This window comes from Barbus barbus (genome assembly GCF_936440315.1).
Source record: "Barbus barbus genome assembly, chromosome: 23".
Classification (NCBI taxonomy): domain Eukaryota; kingdom Metazoa; phylum Chordata; class Actinopteri; order Cypriniformes; family Cyprinidae; genus Barbus; species Barbus barbus.
The window spans coordinates 516,886-537,165 of NC_136751.1; the positions used below are offsets into that span (position 1 = coordinate 516,886).

The 20,280-nt window shown below is 39.2% G+C and overlaps 1 protein-coding gene across 1 annotated transcript in view; it reads right to left on the reverse strand.

The window, feature by feature from the left end:
- LOC306842623 (SH3 and multiple ankyrin repeat domains protein 2-like) overlaps positions 1-8,568 on the reverse strand; it is a gene marked incomplete at its 5' end in the record, with an annotated part of 51,042 nt that extends 42,474 nt beyond the window's left edge. Inside the window, 5 exons of the mRNA XM_079373584.1 lie at positions 42-193; positions 578-686; positions 1,705-1,776; positions 1,961-2,164; positions 8,371-8,568. Coding sequence (XP_079229710.1) covers positions 42-193; positions 578-686; positions 1,705-1,776; positions 1,961-2,164; positions 8,371-8,568 — 735 coding nt within the window. The remainder of the gene's footprint in view (positions 1-41; positions 194-577; positions 687-1,704; positions 1,777-1,960; positions 2,165-8,370) is intronic.
- Between the last annotated feature and the right edge of the window lie 11,712 nt (positions 8,569-20,280).

Below are 20,280 nucleotides of genomic sequence, written 5' to 3' on the forward strand. Positions count from 1 at the left end.
TCTCTGATTTTAATGTACTGAAACCCAGCTGAGTTGAGTACCTTGAGCGTGGCCTGGTTTTTAGAGCAAGCTGCTTTGTGAAGCGCAGTCATGCCATCTTTAGCCCTGAAGTCCAGATGAGCTCCTCCGTGTCTCAGTGTTTTAATAAACTCCACCGTATTCTCCAGCTGGGCAGCAAACGTGAGCGGCGTCTCTATAACACACACACACACACACACACACACACACACACACACACACACACACACACACACACACACACACACACACACACACACACACACACACACAACACACACACACATGTAATTTTACTGAAGAAAGCGAACAGCAGACCTTACATTTGATCAAATGCTACAATGTAAACATAAAAGATAAATCTAAATTAATGTGTGTGTTTAATATTCAATGAGTTTTAGGTGATTAAGAAAACAAACGATGCAAGCTGGAATGATGAAATGATTGAACATTCTGAACAGCAGAAAAATAAATAAAGCAGACGTGCATAAATTAGTCACTGAAAACACAAAAGAAACATGTTCTCATGAGCACAGATTGACAGGTGGACCGCTGGTACCTCCGGTGTCCATGTCATGGTAATTAGGGTCCAGGCCGCGGTCCAGCAGTTTGGACAGTTTCTCCAGCTGATGATGCCGGATGTAATCTATGAACCTCCTCAGGTTGGCCTGGAGAGAGAAAATATGAAAGAAAATAAAGAAATCCTTCTGTCAGAAGCCGTTAGACTGAATGCTTAAAGCTATTAGATACATACATGTTTGCTAGATACTAGCAGATACTGTCACGCAGCAAAACACATCTGTTTACAGTCAGATACATTACTGTGTGTTACTTGAAAGTTATTGAAACAAGAGACACATATTCCAGCATTAAAACAAAATACCAGTAAGTGACCTCGACCTCGAAATGTTTTAACTGAGATTTTATTCTTTTTTTAATGTGTTTTATGTATTGTAATTAGTGCTGTCAAATGATTAATCATGATTAAATGCATCCAAAATAAACATTTTTGTTTACATAATATGAGTGTGTATTGTGTATATTTATTATGCATATGTAAATACACACACATACAGCATATATTTGCATGTATATATTTATATTCATATCATTTATATCATATATAAATATATGTAATATATAAATGCAACATATTCTTCTTAAATATATGCATGCATGTGTGTGAATGTGTATATTCATAATAAATATACACAGTACACACTCATATATTATGTAAACAAAAACTTTTACTTTGGATGTGATTACAGCACTAATTGTAATATGCTTGTATGTTGCTCAGGAGATATTAATTCTCCTGCCAGGCTGTTATTGAAAACGAGAACTTATTCTTAATTAACTTGCCTGGTTAAATAAAGGTTATTTAAAAATAAATAAATAAAGTTTTTTTGCTCATTTATTGCATATCATACTTTACTTTAATCAGACGATTGTGATCAAAATAAGCCCATATGCAGCCTAATATGGTGCATAGATGTAATTTCATAAGTTTAATGCAAACAGACAGTACTAGAATGCACTAGACTCACCATCTCTCTCTCTACCCCACAAATCTTCAGTCATTTTGAATTATTCAGCAATGATTATTCATAAAAAATGAACAATTCAAAGTGATATCTGATATTCTAACATGAAACAAAAAACAAGAAAGGACATATTGGCTCTCACCGTTGTGTGAAGTTTGGCAATCTGCTTGTCATCCACACCGGGCTGATCGTACAGTCTGGTTTTGTAGCGAAACTGTAGCACACAGGAACAAATAAGCTTCTCAGGTTTTTATTCCAGGGTAACAAATATTTAGAAGCTCTTAGAATAAAGAAGCATAGGTTCCTGATGTCCTGAGCTATGATGCTTGAAATATAGGGAAAGAGTGTACTGATCAAAGTTCTGCTAATGTATTTTACTGCTGTATCTTTCCCTGTACCTCCAGAGACAGGATGCCCTCACTGGCCAGCTGTGGATATTCTGCGACGAGACGCTCTTCATCCAAGAACTGGCCGTTGCTGTCGTCGCTGGCCGGCTGGAAGAGGCCGTAGTTTAACACATCCTTCAGATTCTGGCTCAGCGTACACAGCAGACGCTGTTTGGTGACCCACACCGTGGCACTGGGGTTAAACCTCACAACCTTCTGTGGAAGAGACATCAGTGAAACGAGTCATGATGTGAGGCTTCAGTTCAGTACAACACTGTTTCAGACACCAAGCATAAGCTATTGTATGTCAATCATATACATAATCACATATTGCATCTGCTCATTTCAGCAGCTGCTTCCATTTCACTTAAGCTTGTTCAGCTGTTTAAACACTAAATCTTTCCTTGTCACGCAGTTTCTGAAAGCTGACACTCAAACAGCAGAAACACACACCAAGTCTACAAAACCAGACAATAATTCTCAGCCTTTGACTCAGTTTTCAGTTTCATTAAACACTTTTTGCAAAACACAACACACAATTCTTTATATAACACAAAATCTGAGAGAAAGTATCTTGGTTTCTTTTTCAAACACAACTAATCAGAATGGCACAGTAATTCCTCACATGTGCTTCACTGAACATCTGCACAACTACACAAGCTTGATGCGTTTCTTTTCTTTCGTACTGTATAATACTGTATTCACAACCACAGGTGCTTACAGTAAAACAAGTTTGCTTTCAATCTTGCTTTCGTGTTTACAGTGAATCTTCCAAAATCTCTCTGCCAATTACTTTCAGTCTTGTGCAGAACAGCTTTAGGTTTTGAATAACTGTTCAGAAATATAATATTATGGCAAATGTGTTTGCAACGTAAGACAAATGTTTGTGATATTTTGAATGCAGTGCATCATTTTTGCAAGAGATGTGAGGCATTTTGCATTTTGTGTGCAATTCTTGGATTTGTGTGAAAAGCTTTGAGAAAAAGAGGCAAAGTTTTGAAAATGTGTGCAAATCTGATACAAATCGGAGGTAATTGTTCCACAAATAAAGCAATGAATATAATAATCTGCATCTATTAATATAGGTGTTGCAAGGAGAATTGCAATGCATTTATTAAAGAAAAACTAGAAGAAATCCAGGAACGAAACTACACCAACAAAACAGCCATCACTGGACAAGATCTGATTAAAAACACAGAAAACACTGAGGTTTATATACACAAGAGGAAATTAGCCAAACAAGGAACACCTGGGTACAATAATGAGATGATGAACAGGAAAAACGTCTCAGGTTATGTATGTAACCATGGTTCCCTGAAGGGAACAAGACGCTGCGTCGAAACGCATATGGGAACGCCTTCAGCGTGACCAGGCTCTGAATATGATGTGTAATCAGTCAAACAAGGGCGAGGCGTCACGGGCGGGGTGACGTCACGACCAGGAAGCATATAAGCACGTGCGGCGGAGCCGGCTTCAGCTTCAAGTCATGAAGCAAGCGCTGGCAGGGATGCCGGAAGTGTGGCAACGCGACGCAGCGTCTCGTTCCCTTCAGGGTTCCCTTCATGGTTACAGACTTACAAGTCCCCTGGTGTCAGGACGAAAGGACAGAGGAGCCGGGAGTGGCTCGGATGTCGAGGTCATAGAACCTAACGAAAGTCAGGGGCGTGGACCACCCAGCTGCGTTGCAGATGTCCTGCATGGAACACCTGCCCAGAAGGCCTTGGAGGCCGCCACACCTCGGGTTGAGTGCGCTCTGACTCCCACCGGTGGGGGGAACTCAGAGGCCTCGTATGCCAAAGCCATGGCACCCACAATCCACCTACTAAGAGGAGGGCTTCGTAGAAGGAAGACCCCTCTTAGGCGGACCATAGCACACGGGCAGCTGGTCCGACTTTCTCCACAGTGAGGACCTGTGGATGTATGCGTCTAGTGCTCGCCTCGGCCACGTCTGTACCATAGCGTCCAGTCCCGGAGGAGCTGGAGGAACCAGAGGGGACATTGCGCTGACTCTCGAGTGGCGAAGAGGTCCACCTGTGCCTGGCCAAAACCTTCCACATCTGCTTCCCCCCTCAGGGTGAAGCATCCATACCCCGGGCCTCGGCCCCTGTCTCGACAGGACGCCTGCTCCCACATAAAGATGCCCAGGAATGTGCACAGCTCTCAGTGATAGGAGCTTGCCCTGGGACCACACAAGGATCTGGTGTGCCAGCTTATACAAGGGGCGCGACCGCAGACCTCCTTGGTGGTTGCTGTAAGAGACCACTGCCGTGCTGTCGGTGTGCACCAGCACGTGGTGATCTCTTAGGTCTGGGAGGAAGTGCTTGAGCGCACGGAACACAGCTAGGATCTCTAGCTGGTTGATATGCCACGTCAGGTGGCGACCACTCCACAGACCGCGGGCAGGGTGGCCACTCATGACCGCACCCCAACCGGTGAGGGAAGCGTCCGTCGCTAGCGAGACGCGGCGACAAGGAGCTCCCAGCACCGCGCCCCGGGACAAGAACCAAGGATTCCTCCACATGTCTAAGGCACGGACAGCGGCGTGACACTTTGACAGCGCGGAGCGAGTCTCCCCTCAGGGAGACCCCCTTGGTCTTGAGCCACCACTGTAGGGGCCTCATGTACAGCAGGCCAGAAGGAATCACGCTGGACGCAGCTGCCATGAGCCTAAGCAGTCTCTGAAACTGCTTGACACCTCAATGCCGAATCGCCGCCCGCTCTAATTGAGCGAGGATCGACCAATCGTCGATATAATTGAGTATGCGGATGCCCTGCAGTCGCAACGGGACCAGTGCCGCATCCACACACTTGGTGAAAGTGCGGGGTGAGAGTGCTAGGCCGAGGGGAAGAATCCGATACTGATACGCTTTGCCCCCGAAAGCGAACCTCAGGAACTCCCTGTGAGAGGGAAGGATGGGTACATGGGAATAGACATCTTTGAGGTCTGTCGTGACAAATCAGTCCTCGGACCTGATTTGAGACACGATCTGCCTGACAGTGAGCATCTTGAACTTCAGCTTTCTGGCTGAGCGGTTCAGAAGACTCAAATCCAGTATGGGCCTCAGCCCCCCATCCTTCTTTGGAACAATGAAGTACAGGCTGTAGCAGCCGGTGTGGACTTCGTGAGGAGGAACCAACTCGATGGCTTCCTTCCTCAGCAAAGTATCGACTTCCTGTTCCAAGACCAGAGCCTGCTCGGGGCGGACCGTAGTCACACAGACCCCTTTGAACAGCGGAGGTGGCCCATCGAACTGGATGGAATAGCCAGCCTCTACCGTCCGCAGGACCCAAAGAGACACATTTGGCATTTGGAATCAGTCTCTCGAGACTGACCTCTGGTGTTAGAGAAGCGGCCAGACCCAGCGGTGCAAGCCACTCCACCCCAGTAGGGGTCGCCCTCCGCGGTCCTGGGGCTCGCCCGTCAGGACCTTTTGCGCGAGGAGCTGGTATGCAGAGGAGGCTGCGCCCGCCCAGCAGCCACCTGAGTTTAGAGAGCGCGCATACCCTCTGCCCACCAAAGATGTTTTAAGCAGAGCAGGAGCCTTCAAAGGCGATGCCGTAGAGCATAGGTCACTAACAGGCGGACCGCGGTCCTGATCCGGACCCAAAAGCCGTCCCATACGGACCCGTCTACAGCCAAAACAGAATGTTAAGATTTAAACCTGACGGGGCGCTTCTATTTCTTCCGGCGCAGCTTTTGAAGTCTTTACGGTAGTGGGGTCACCAACTGGCAGACTCCGGTCCGAATTCGTGAAGGCTTTTGACATAATGAAATAAATAAATACCAAACGCTAATTTAATAAATCAAATTTATATTAAGCACATCAAGGTCAGCTCTAGAGCCATTTGGGTGCAGTCGTGCGTGCAGTGATGAGAGATGCATGCGCGCAGAGATGAAACTTTTAGTGAGTGAAAAACGATGGCATTTTCAAAAGTTGACGCGTCCTTAAAAAGTCCTTAAATGTGGGGACTGAAAGACAAGAATTGCGATTAAATTTAAAAAGGCTATACATTCAATAAATATGATCGCTGCACGTTTCAGATTCAGCTGCTGCGCTGCTTTGTGGAGTCTGTCTCTTGGGCTTGTGTCCTGTCATTCCGCTGGAAGAGGATGATTTTCCATTTTCAATCAGTACATCTGCTGTTGTCAAAGATCAATGTGAAAACAACCCATATAAGCAGCAAACACGCAGAGTTGTAAATGTGAACTGGTGGATCAACAAGAACATAATGTGTTGTAAAATGTAACTAATTAAGGCAGTAAAATATATTTATATACGTTAATTAATATAATACTTTATTGTTTTTGTGAAAACCTGCATCTGAACTGTAAATCATGCGTTTTACAGTCATTTTATTTAATTAATTTATTTTATTTTTGTGCAGGTCTTAAAAAAGGTCTTTAAATGTCTTGAAATTAAGCTTAAATATCTTGCACATACCCTGGCCTGGCAAAAACCATCAATTGTTTTTTAGAATTGTCCGGACCTCGGCTGGTGGGGAGGGTTTATTACTGGACCTCAAGCCATTTTAGTTGAAGACCCCTGCCGTAGAGGGAGACAGATAGCTCGCTAGCGTCTGTTCAACCCGCGGCATCGCCGCATACCCGCGCTCATTCAGTTCCCGCGGGAACGAATGGCCGGGACGAAAAGATTTCACCCGCGATCTCGACACCTCGGTGAGGAGATCGGGGAAAACGGAAGGCTCCTGTGTAGAAGTAGCTCTCTGGGGCGAGAGAGGCGGCGAAACCTCGTCAACGCTCGTCACATCAACCTCCTCGGAGGACGCAGCGTCAAGCCCTCGTCTCGGGGGAAGAGACCGCTTCCGAACCGAGAGACGGGGCGCCAGATCAGGCGCGGGAGGAGATAGGGACATGCCCGTCTGACTCTTGCCAGCCAGATCAGCCTTTTTCTCTTTTTTTTCTCTCTCTCCAAGCCCCGCGAGCGCAGCCGCCGCTATGCCTTTTTTTTTTCTCTATGATTTAAAGGCAGAAGCGGGACCAGCTTTATTCATTTTATGCTTGTGCAAACACTGCAGCTTACAAAGCTCATAGTTATATCATATTGGGGTGACAGAGGCGGCGAAACCTCGTGAACGCTCGTCACATCAACCTCCTCAGAGGAAGAGAGACGAAGCATTGAGCCCTCGTCTCGGGGGAAGAGACAGCAGCGGGACCGGCACCGCGTGGGGAGCTCGCGAAGGCTCCCTTCTCGAAGAGAGCCCTCCGGGTGCGGTGACCGATTCTGCATGCTCCGCACCCAGGCAGACCACGCAAAAATCGTGTGTGTCCTCGCTCGTGATATAGCAAGGGCAAGGACGCACACACGACTCAAAACGTGGTCTGAAAGCTTCACCCCTGAGCTTGCCCTTGGCTTTGGCATGATACTGAATGCTTTCCACTTAAAACTAGGACAAACAACAGTAAATAAGACTGACACACACAGAGCGCTTCACTGAATGACAAAAAGCTGAAGCCGGCTCCGCCGCACGTGCTTATATGCTTCCTGGTCGTGACGTCACCCCGCCCGTGACGCCTCGCCCTTGTTTGACTGATTACACGTCATATTCAGAGCCTGGTCACGCTGAAGGCGTTCCCATATGTTTTCGACGCAGCTCGAAGTTCCTGGAAGGGAACCATACATACAAATAAAACAAAACAAATAAATTCTGAAATTAAGTTATGTGTATAAAATAAAATGGAATGACACGGGGAAAAAGTATTGAACAGATGAGGTGCAAAAGGCATGGAGAGCCAAGACACAGAAAGCCAAGAAATCTATGAGTATAAAAATTTAAATAAATAAAATAATAAAATATAAAAATACATTTCAGTAGTTCAATACTTTTCCCCTGTGTCATTCCATTTTATTACTCATAACTTAATTTCTGAATTTATTTGTTTTGTTTTATATATATGTATGGATTATTTGGGTTGTTACCTACATCTGGTGAACATTGCATGTCAACAGCACCTTTAGAAATATATTTACCGAGAAAAATGGTGATGTGTTCAATACTGTAGATAATTCAATACTCCACATAAAGATTGATAATTCAACACACACACACACACACACATGTTGGGTTTCCATGTTTTATGGGGACATCCCATAGGCGTAATGGTTTTTATACTGTACAATCTGTATGTGCTATTGCCCTACACCAACCCTACACCTAAACTTAGCCCTCACAGGAAACATGCTGCATTTTTAGATTTTCAAAAAACTTTATGCTGTATGATTTATAAGCTTGTTTCCTCATGGGGACCAAAAAATGTCCCCACAAGATTAAGATTTACTGGTATTACTATCCTTGTGGGGACATTTGGTCCCCAGGACGTGATGAATACCAGGTGCACACACACACACACACACACACACACACACACACACACACACACACACACACACACACACACTCACTGTTTGCTGCAGGTCTGGGATATTCACTGTAATGTCCAGTGAGTGGCTCTGGACGTCCGTCATGCGGCTGACCGGCCGTTCTGTCCTTATCGTCTCATAGATGACCTCCTCTTTGGAACTTTCTGAGCTGGATTTCTGAGAATAGTCTGAAACGCTCTGAGCCATCTCATCCTCACTGGACGTCGGGCTCCGCGGCATATTCCACTCCAATCTGAGGGAGCAAAAAAATCTAAATATTGAGAAAATCTCCTTTAAAGTTGTTCAAATGAAGTTCTTAGCAATGCACATTACTTTAAGTTAAGTTTTGATATATTTACGGTAGGAAATGTACTAAATATCTTCATGGAACATGATCTTAATATCCTAATGATTTTTGGCATAAAAGAGAAATGTATAATTTTGATCCATACAATGTATTGTTGGTTATTGCTACTAATATACCTGTGTTACTCATGACTGCTTTTGTGCTGCAGGGACACAATTTAGATTGTAAACTTTAGATTGTTCATTTTAAAATAGTTCAAATATATAATCACCCCCACCAAAGATTCAGTACACCAGCTGTCAAGCTCAAGGTCAGTTGATTTAATGTATGTAAAAGACTCATTATGATTACTGTACATTCACTGTTATGCATTAGGTCTACACACACACATCACAAATCGCTGTATATCAGTAATCATAAACACAGGCTGTTTACAATATTTTAGTGATGGGAGTGAAATGTTTTGTGTTTTGGTATTTGGGCTAGTTTAACTGGTCATTGGGCTAGATTTGGTTGGCCAAAGGCCTGGCTTTGTTACGCAGATCTGGCAACCCGTGCAGTCTCTGCTAAAGGTTGTAGAATATAGGACGTGACACAGTGGAGCGCTTCCAAATAAAGCGTTTCTAATTGGAGCTGTGCAGCAGATCTTCTGCACTCTTTTCTCATGTAGTCCATTCATCTCTGCTGTCACTCCGCACTCCTGTATTCTGGCCATACACAGCTGTTCAGGAGTTTACCTGATCACAGAGTGATGGAGTGACTGAGATTGAGCTCAGATTCCTTGCGAGGTGAACGGTCCTCAGAACTACAGGATGATGAGGAGGCCAAAAGGAGAAATGTCATCAGAGAGAGATGTAGGTTAAACAACTTCATATATATATATAATGAACCCAAATGACAGGATTAGATAAACAAGCTCCTCCTCAACTTTTTATGAACCTCATTGTAGATTAATCAAATATTACTAACAATATTATTTCGAAAAAACTTCGTAATATGGTTGTATTCGTTAACATTAGTCAATGCATTAGTTAACATGAATTAACAATGAATGATACCTGTGTGCAGCATTGCTTCTGTAATCTCTGTCAATGTTAACTTGTTCACACAGTAGCCTACACTATATGATGTGTGTTGTGTGTGTGTGTGTGTGTGTGTGTATAATGTTGAGACATAAAGGTAAGCAGGTAACAAATACAATTCATTTTATGCCAAAATGCAGGTATTATGCACTTTTTTAAACATTACATTATAGCAGATAAAGCATTATTATAAATCTTTGTGAAACTCATTCTAAAGTGGGAACTATGAACATAACCTGATTTATTGATGTTTATGAGCACTTTACTATCATGATTTAGCTTTAAATGATATAGACCAATATCAAATATTCATTTTATAGGCAAGATTATTGAAAAGGTAGTTTTTAGTCAGCTGAACAACTACTTAAACTCAAATGGATATCTGGACTATTTTCAATCTGGTTTCCGAGCACATCACAGCACAGAGACAGCACTCATTAAGATAATAAATGATATTCGCTTCAATTCTGATTTTGGCAAAATATCAGTGCTGGTACTACTAGATCTTAGTGCTGCGTTTGACACTGTTGATCATAACATACTTCTAGAGAGACTGGAAAACTGGGTCAGGCTTTCTGGGATGGCACTCAAATGGTTCAGGTCATACTTAGAAGGGAGAGGTTATTATGTGAGTATAGGAGAGCATAAGTCTAAGTGGACGGCCATGACATGTGGAGTCCCACAAGGCTCAATTCTTGCACCGCTCTTGTTTAGCCTGTATATGCTCCCACTAAGTGAGGAAGAACCAAATTGCCTATCACAGCTATGCTGATGATACCCAGATTTACCTAGCCTTATCTCCAAATGACTACAGCCCCATTGACTCCCTCTGCCAATGCATTGATGAAATTAACAGTTGGATGTGCCAGAACTTCCTTCAGTTAAACAAGGAGAAACCTTTGGACTACGAGTCCAACTCTCTAAACATTAGGCCTCGAATATCCAATTCACAAATTTTATGACTGATATGTTAAATTTTAAAACAATAATAAAAAAAAAACAGCACCACCTCTTGTGCTTGTTCTGAGTTGATATCCTGCATTTCGGAGCAGCTCAAGCCGTTTCTCATTGCGCTGTGAGAAATACAGACGGAACGGTGACTCAAAACACCCATGATACGCAAACTACAGCTCTCAGCTGGATAAATCAACCCAATGTCACGCTAGTAAGGTTTTGATAGATGACAATGGTAATCAAGGTAAAGATGATTACAGTGACATACAAGAGTCGTACATTAGGCACACGTTTATCCATTATTTTTGATGCTCAACCGAACCGTGTAACGTTATGTGAGCTCTCAGCACACTGATCACTAAAACGTCATGTTTCTGCTTGAACACAGTTCAGTATAATGATGTAGTTGTCAAAATGAATGTACAGCAAGTGTTTTATAATGGATGCTCACCAAAGAGGCGTGTTTTGTAGAAAGTTTTGAGGATCAGTGGTGTTTATGTACATATGGGCATCAGACGCTCCAAACACAGACACAATCACTTGTTCTGACCACTGTTCACTAGTAACGTTGAGCCGCCTTCAGATCGCTGAATCTCCACACATACAGAATGTTTCCATTTTTCATTTGTATTTTGGTGTGTTTTGAATAGGGCCGTATAGTAGTTTATATGCAGTCCTTTGGCACCTCCCTGTGGTCTTGTTTGGTATGGCAGTTTGACTTGTGAGACCATTGTGTGTTGATTTGTTAAAAGTTACTGTTGCGGTATTGATTCGGAGAGGAGGGGGCCTCGGAGTAAAAAAGGTTGAGAATCACTGTGCTAAAACATTACGGACATTTAAATCCAGACTCAAAACTCATCTGTTTAGCTGTGCATTTGTGGAATGAGCATTGTGCTATGTCCGAACTTATTACCACTGTATCTTATGCATAATAATTTCTATTTTTAACTGTTTTAAATGAATCTTAAATCAACTTTTAAATCATTTTAAAAGTTTTTAAATTCCTTGTTTTATTGTTGTGATGATTATTTGATTTCTTGTTATGTAAAGTGCTGTGAAGGTAAAGCGAATGTGGGCAAAGAAAGACAAGTGTGTTGGTTAATCAGGTGAAAGTAGGATTTGTCTGGTTTATGATGGTCGAAGTAAGTAGGGGGTGAAGTAGTGGAATAGTTAGATGTTTTGGAAGGTTTGTGTTTGTGTTAAGAGCATATCACTAACAGTTTTTAAATTCCTTGATTTTATTGTTGTGATTATTATTTTTTTAATGATTATTTTATTTCCTTTCATGTAAAGCACTTTGACTTACCATTGTGTACGAAATGTGCTATATAAATAAACTTGCCTTGCCTTGCCTTTCAAAAAAAGTATTTATTAGAGATGTGTGATAAACAGTGTTGGGGAAAGTTACTTTTAAAAGAAATGCGTTACAATATTGAGTTTCTCCCTAAAAATAACTAATTACATTACTTAGTTACTTTTTATGGAACGTAATGAGTTACGTTACTTTTTTTAAATCTGGGCAGGGCTTGCTTGTTTGCTTTTAATATAAAAAAGTTCATATTTTACAATTGTAAGAGAAATGAATCTGCCTCAGACTGAAGGAAATGTATATTCAGGTCTGTACAGTAGAGAGCGCCGCTCAAACTAATCACATGAAGAATATGACGCAGGAGAAGAAAGTTCAACAATATTCAGCAATAACTACAATCAAACACAAATGAATCATTTATGATTATTAGAAAGGTTGAGTTGATCGAAGGTCAGCAGCAAAGACTGGTTAATAAAATGGGATTAAATACATAAATGACATTTATGTTATATAACATATTTAATTATTGCAGGTTTGTATAATATTCTGAGTTATTCTGAGATATTTAGTCTAGAACTACAGTAAGATCATGTTGATATTTAGTCTAGAACTACAGTAAGATCATGTAGATATTTAGTCTAGAACTACAGTAAGATCATGTAGATATTTAGTCTAGAACTACAGTAAGATCATGATGATATTTAGTCTAGATCTACAGTAAGATCATGTTGATATTTAGTCTAGAACTACAGTAAGATCATGATGATATTTAGTCTAGAACTACAGTAAGATCATGATGATATTTAGTCTAGAACTACAGTAAGATTATGTTGATATTTAGTCTAGAACTACAGTAAGATCATGTTGATATTTAGTCTAGATCTACAGTAAGATCATGTAGATATTTAGTCTAGAACTACAGTAAGATCATGTTGATATTTAGTCTAGAACTACAGTAAGATCATGTAGATATTTAGTCTAGAACTACAGTAAGATCATGTTGATATTTAGTCTAGATCTACAGTAAGATCATGTTGATATTTAGTCCAGAACTACAGTAAGATCATGTAGATATTTAGTCTAGAACTACAGTAAGATCATGTTGATATTTAGTCTAGAACTACAGTAAGATCATGTAGATATTTAGTCCAGAACTACAGTAAGATCATGTAGATATTTAGTCTAGAACTACAGTAAGATCATGTAGATATTTAGTCCAGAACTACAGTAAGATCATGTAGATATTTAGTCTAGAACTACAGTAAGATCATGTAGATATTTAGTCCAGAACTACAGTAAGATCATGTTGGTATTTAGTCTAGATCTACAGTAAGATCATGTTGATATTTAGTCCAGAACTACAGTAAGATCATGTTGATATTTAGTCTAGAACTACAGTAAGATCATGATGATATTTAGTCTAGAACTACAGTAAGATCATGTAGATATTTAGTCCAGAACTACAGTAAGATCATGTAGATATTTAGTCTAGAACTACAGTAAGATCATGTAGATATTTAGTCTAGAACTACAGTAAGATCATGTAGATATTTAGTCTAGAACTACAGTAAGATCATGTAGATATTTAGTCTAGAACTACAGTAAGATCATGTTGATATTTAGTCTAGAATTACAGTAAGATCATGTAGATATTTAGTCCAGAACTACAGTAAGATCATGTAGATATTTAGTCTAGAACTACAGTAAGATCATGTAGATATTTAGTCTAGAACTACAGTAAGACCATGTAGATATTTAGTCTAGAACTACAGTAAGATCATGTTGATATTTAGTCTAGAACTACAGTAAGATCATGTAGATATTTAGTCTAGAACTACAGTAAGATCATGTTGATATTTAGTCTAGAACTACAGTAAGATCATGATGATATTTAGTCTAGAACTACAGTAAGATCATGTTGATATTTAGTCTTTAAAAAAGTAATCTGATGACATAACTCACGTTACTTGCAATGCATTACCCCAGTGCTGGTGATATATATTGTCTATAACAGGGTTAAGCAATGTCGGTCCTGGAGTGCTGATGTCCTGCACAGTTCATCTCCAACCCTGAACAAAACCTCACCTGCCTGTAGCCGTAGTAATTCTGAAGACCTCGATTAGCTTCGATTATCCCTGGACTATTATAATATTATAATTGTTGTTTTACAGATGTGCAATGTCATTCACTTTGCAAAAAACAAATAAAAATATGAATGCATTATAAAATGCTCCCAGCATTCAAGATGTGGGGGAAAATGACTTAAGTTTTGACTTATGTTTATATCATATCAATATCACACGAGAAAGAGTGCTGTTCTTTTCCTGAATAATTTTCCATGCAGTGTAAATGCATCCATGCCTCCTCTGAGCTGCATTACAGTGTGTAAAAATACCTGATGCAGCTTCTACAGTGCAAATATTTTATGTATTTGAATTTCATTTGATTGATAAAAGACCTGTAGTGCCATATTTTAAAAGTTAAAAGTTAAGGGGAAAACTTGTCATTAAAAGCATGGCTTAAAAAAAAAAATCAATCGTTTCACCCTGAGTAGAATCAGTATTTTAATGTTTCTGTTCATGCATTGCTTCTTTATTATCTCCGTTCCACTGGTTTCAGTTGAAAAAACACTGGTTAATAACGTTATTTTTTTACTTTTTTGTCTCTAATAACAACAACAACAACAACAACAACAATAATAATAATAATAATAAAAGTACAGCATTTCTGTTTGGAATGATTAAATTTGATTTGTTTCCGGTTTTTGTTTTTGTTCCGTGAAGCAGTTCAGAGCCCTGATTAAAAGGTAAAATTCCCCAGAAATCAATTTAGGTAAAAAATATATCCCCTAATGGTCACAGCTGTGAACTGACCACCACACGAACCTAGCCAAGATACCAGCACAAAAACACAAACAGCAAAATATCATCTGATTATCGGCAAAATCCAAGAATATATCACTTTGTAATTTTGCACCTGTAATACAAGCTGTTAAATGTTTAGGTTGATCTGCTTCAGTGTCAGTATCACTCAGACGCCAATCAAACAAAGAAGGCAGGGCTTCACTGTTCACAGAAACTGACAGGAATTCAGGTGAGATGAAGGTTATTAATATTATAGCTGTAAACATGCACTAACTGACGACTCTTTAACAACAGAAACCTTAAATGATTGACAGGAATAATATCCAGTGATCACTTAACTCAACAACTCGACAAAATTCACCATTCTGAATTAAAACGTTTGGAAACTGAACATGAGTAGCCTAATTGTAATTATTGCCATAATGTTTATATCATGCAAATTCTATGATATTAAGGCTCCACACAGTTTAGTAAGCGGTCATTTGCGTACATATTTTCATGTTCTGTATGTTTCATGGCCCCAATGATCTCATATAAACCTCTTTTCCTTGTAAATCTTAAAAGCATGACATGCAATTGTATGCATTGCATGTAAAAGAACCCCTTTAAACATACTTTGCTGACGAGGCATTCAGAACATTAAATGCAACATTAAAACACATTTCAAACCTGAAAGTCTTCAAAGCTCCTCTCTCTGTGTGATTTAAGCCACTGAAGAGAAGAAGAGGCTCTTTATCAGCCACAGGATTCTCACCGACGATCAGAGTGAATCCTAATAAATCCTTTATGTCACTCGAATCACTTCAGCAGAGGATCTGACGAACAGCAAGGAAATGATGTTAGCATGTTTTCCTTTGAACAAAACATTCAGAACAGGTCTGTGCACGTGAAGTTCTCTGAAAACCCAAAATGTGTGAGAAGTAGGTGAGATATTTTTAAATGAAATGAAATCCAGAGTCGCTCTCATACAGACGATTCAGTTCGGCCCCCTGGTGACTCTCTGAACAGGCTTCTGCAAATAACTCTCGCACCGCGGTGAGGCTTCATGTGCTGGATATCCTAATAACAGCCACAATTAAGACATAAAGGGAAAGACCACTCGAAAATGAAACATCTGTCACCATTTGAGAGAACGACTTACTCAGGACATGCTGCAACTTTTAGATAAAGTTGGTTTGATATATTCAACTGACATATATTCCAATATATAAATTAGGTCCACTCATTCACTGTCAGCCTCTCAAACATCTGTGTCCTGATTGATGAGCATTGCTTTGCGCTCCCACACCAGTTAAAAACAACAGTAAAAATAAGTGCTAAAGTACTTTTACTGTAGTAAGTTTTAAAATAAGCATGCATTAGGTTATACTAACATCAACGTTTTAATTGTTGCATTTCTATCAGTTTTATTCTGAATAGAGCCAGTCTAAAATGGTTAATGCAATACAAAAGTCTTCAAAGATGCAAGGAGATCCAGCATTTAAACATACGGTTACAATGCAGGAAAACAATATCAGAAGACACACACAATTAACATAGGCTGGTGTTTTTAAGAGGAAGACTCATTTGTGTGTCACTGCCTCCTAACCTGAGACAGAGCTAATTTTAAACTGGGACATTATTTAGGTCACTGCAAAGGGTAGAAACAGAAGAACAGAAGAGCTCCTGCAGATACACGCTTAATAATCCAGGAACTGACTGATCCCTTCACGCAAATAACTCAGTCCATCCAAATACCATTTTCATCTGATTGAAACAGCCGGTGAAAACCCAACCTTTTCTGACCAAACTCACTCTAACTGATTCTGAACACTGTGAATAATGCTTGCAAGAGATCTAATAACCTGTAAACGAGGGTTTGAATGAGTTGTGCTTTTGTGGTGTTGTTGTAGAAATGATCTCATATAACACGAATAATCCTGATGTCATCAAACATCAGCAAACTTAGTCAAAAACACCTGTTTATTTTCTTGCGTTCTGTTCCTGTCAGTGATTCTGCCAATAACAGTCAAGAACACATGATGAACCTGTTCCTGCACATAATACAGCTCAAAAAAGCAAGAGACAGAGAATGAGATCAAACCCAATTATTCAACATTTTTCCATCATGCACCACCTGATGGTGCCAAGCACAGTCTGAGAACTCATTTCATCAATAGCTTACAGTAATGCATTAGTTAACATTAACAATGGACAACAAATCTTTACACTAATTCATATTGATTTGTTCATTATACATGCATGCACATTTATTAACTTTCAGTGTGCAAGTTGTTCCAAACCTGTTTGAGTTTTTTTTCTTCTGCTGAGCATAAAATAAGATATCTTGAAGAATGTGGATATAAAAAAAATTGCTGTTATATTATATCGATAGACAAAAGGTTGTTTTCTCTTCTTCCTTCCTTTGTCCTCTTGCATCAGGTAAAACAGCATCTCAGACTCTTTCACAGATGCTTCAAGATTACAGTTATTACGATTGCTTAGGCACGATTTTAAAAACAAGGCTCATTTAGTCAAAACACTACACACAGTTCACACATCTACACACAAGTAGCAGAACATGAAATAATGAAACACTTCATTCAAAACGTTACAATAATTGAACAAAACCCAGTTTCAGTAGCGTATGATACACACATGGTTCATACAGTCAGATTGTGTTTGAAACTCTTACATACTGCTGTGCTCAATATTAAACACTTGTTACATTTCTACCTCTCTAACGATGCAGTCTGGGTTTGATTTGTATTAGTTTGTTTTTAGATATTGTTAAAGAACATGGATACAAACACAATACACGAGACAAGTGTTGCACACTGATGGAAATATGTATTTCTCACCACATAAAAACCTTAAAATCCTTCAGTACATCATTGCAATCAGGCTGAAAATCAGAACATATTCTAAATACAGTATAGTACATAAACTTAAAAAAAATGGATATGGCCACTTCCTCCACATCACGGGCAATATCCTCCCTAAAACAGCAAGGGAAGAATCTTCTCGAATGGCGACTTCATCCTTACCCAGACTCTGCATCTATTAGTTCACAGGCCTCCTCCATAGCTTGAATGAGGGGTATAACATAGGGTCAGAGGTCATACACCTTCCACTGCCATGCAGAAGGGAAAAAGGAAAGAGTGTTGTTCAGTTTCTGGTTGCTTTAGTCTAATACCTAGTCTGTCCAATACTTAGTCTGTCTAAACACATGAGTATGCGGTCGGTCGGTGTTGTAAGGAGCTATTTTGGCATGCCCCCACGGAGGACCCCATTCTGTGTGATTGCAGCATATATGGTGATGTTACCACCACGTTGACCCGGGACATTCAAAATAGTTCTGTGGCCAAAGATGTTTCTCCTTATTCCTCTTCCTGCACCACTGCCTTTCATAAATTCCCCTGTTGTCTTCTTATAGTGCTTACACCTGATTGTTGAGTTTACAGTAAAGCAGCTAAGTGTCTGCACACCTGATAGCCGTGTTTGATCAGTTGGTTCATACGTGTAGTATTTTGGAAAGCAGTGCCTTAAAGAGGTGACAACATGTTAGATTTCTGTGTCTAATGTTGAGAAGTGTGTTTAGTGACAAACAATGTGTGTAGAGTTTTGCTCCTTGGGTGTCAGGTTTCACTAACTGTGTGTTATTTTTGTAAAAAACTGTAATTATTGCCATAATGTTTATATCATGCAGTTAAATCTTAAAAAACTGTAAGCATAAAAATATTGAGGGTGAAAGGTTGGATCCAAACACAAGAGGGCAGCAGAGCATCACTTACTGCCCTCATCACTGACCAACAAAACCTGTAAAGCTCCAAAACTCAATTTAGTTTGAAATGCAGTTTCAAAATGTAAAAATAACTATACTGTGAAAGTTCACAAACAAGAATATATAAATAAATAAAATACTGCCAACCCTCAAACAATAAAAACAGATTGAACTCAACTCAAAAAAGTGGTTTGCTACTTGCGGATTCACTTTTATGAATATGGTTGTTGCAAAAGAGCAATATAGTTGTTTTTAACCCCCTCTTATTTATTTTAATAATTCTGAACGATTCAAAAGTTCTTGACGTCTAAAACCTGAGCTGAAACAGCACATACCCTAATGTTTGAAACTATCATATTGACCAGTTTAATAGGGAAGGGAATCCGGCAGTATAATTGCATTTTCACTCAGTAATTGTAATTATTTCTATAATAATTCTACAATTCTATAATAATTCTATATTCTGATAACATGGGATTTTATGATATTTTATGATTTATATATATGATATATATAATTGTGATTTATCGCATCCAAATTTTTTTTAATAATAATTATTATGCATATATAAATACAAACACATGCATCTATACATTTAAGAAACACATGTTGTTTATATATTATATATATATATTTATATATAATATAAATATGTGAATGCATATACATGTAAATATTTTCAAAATATATACTGTATATGTGTGTATTTATACACATAATAAATAAACACAGTACACACACATAATGTAAACAAAAACTTTTATTTTAGGTACGATTAATCGTTTGACAGCACTAATTTATATATATATTTACATACATATACATATATTTATATTTTATAATGCTACTGTATATGAGTAGCATTATAAAAGTACTCTATTTTGTCTTTGATGTAGTTTTCATCTATATGTCTAGTAGTGGAAGTGTTTCTAATCAGTTTGAGGTCATTAACTCATATTCCTGTTTGTCCAAATATGAAACGCTATAGAGCAGCTTTAATTACCTCTGCTCTTTCTGTTTGGCATTAAATATTAAACTCCCCTTGTCTGTTGTAATGGTGCAAAAAGTTGTTTACATAAATTGATATATATTATATATTGACATATATTGGTATATTGACAGCCCTGCAAAATAAACCAGAAAAGTCAAGGGAAGTATTTGATTTATATTATTCAGTTAGCAGACATTTTTTTATCCATAGCAACTTACAAATGAGGAAAACAAGCGATTCATCTTAAAAGAAATAGCCAAATAATTTCTTAAAGTCAGCAGTTCTTTACATCGATTCATTTAGCAGACACTTTTATCCAAAGAGACTTAAAGGGCGACTTAATTACTTTGCAGCTACATGTCCACTTATTCTCTAACCCTATAACCTAACCTAACAATCTACTAATACTCTAATGACAGATGGTTTGCATACATTTGCAAAGTTGCTTATATAGTCAAATGAATATGCAAAGGGAACAATCAAAATAAAGTGTATTTTGACTTTTATAGTTGTTTCATAAGACCTCTGGGTTCATTGCATGGCTCAATCTGACTTAAATAGCCAGTCGTCCTCCTCTTCCTTCCTTCATCCTATGCATTGGGTGTAAAAATAGCACACAGTACGCAGGCGTGTGAATAGCGTGTTCCCACTCGGCGTGGGCTGGACGTGTTTGTAGTGTTTG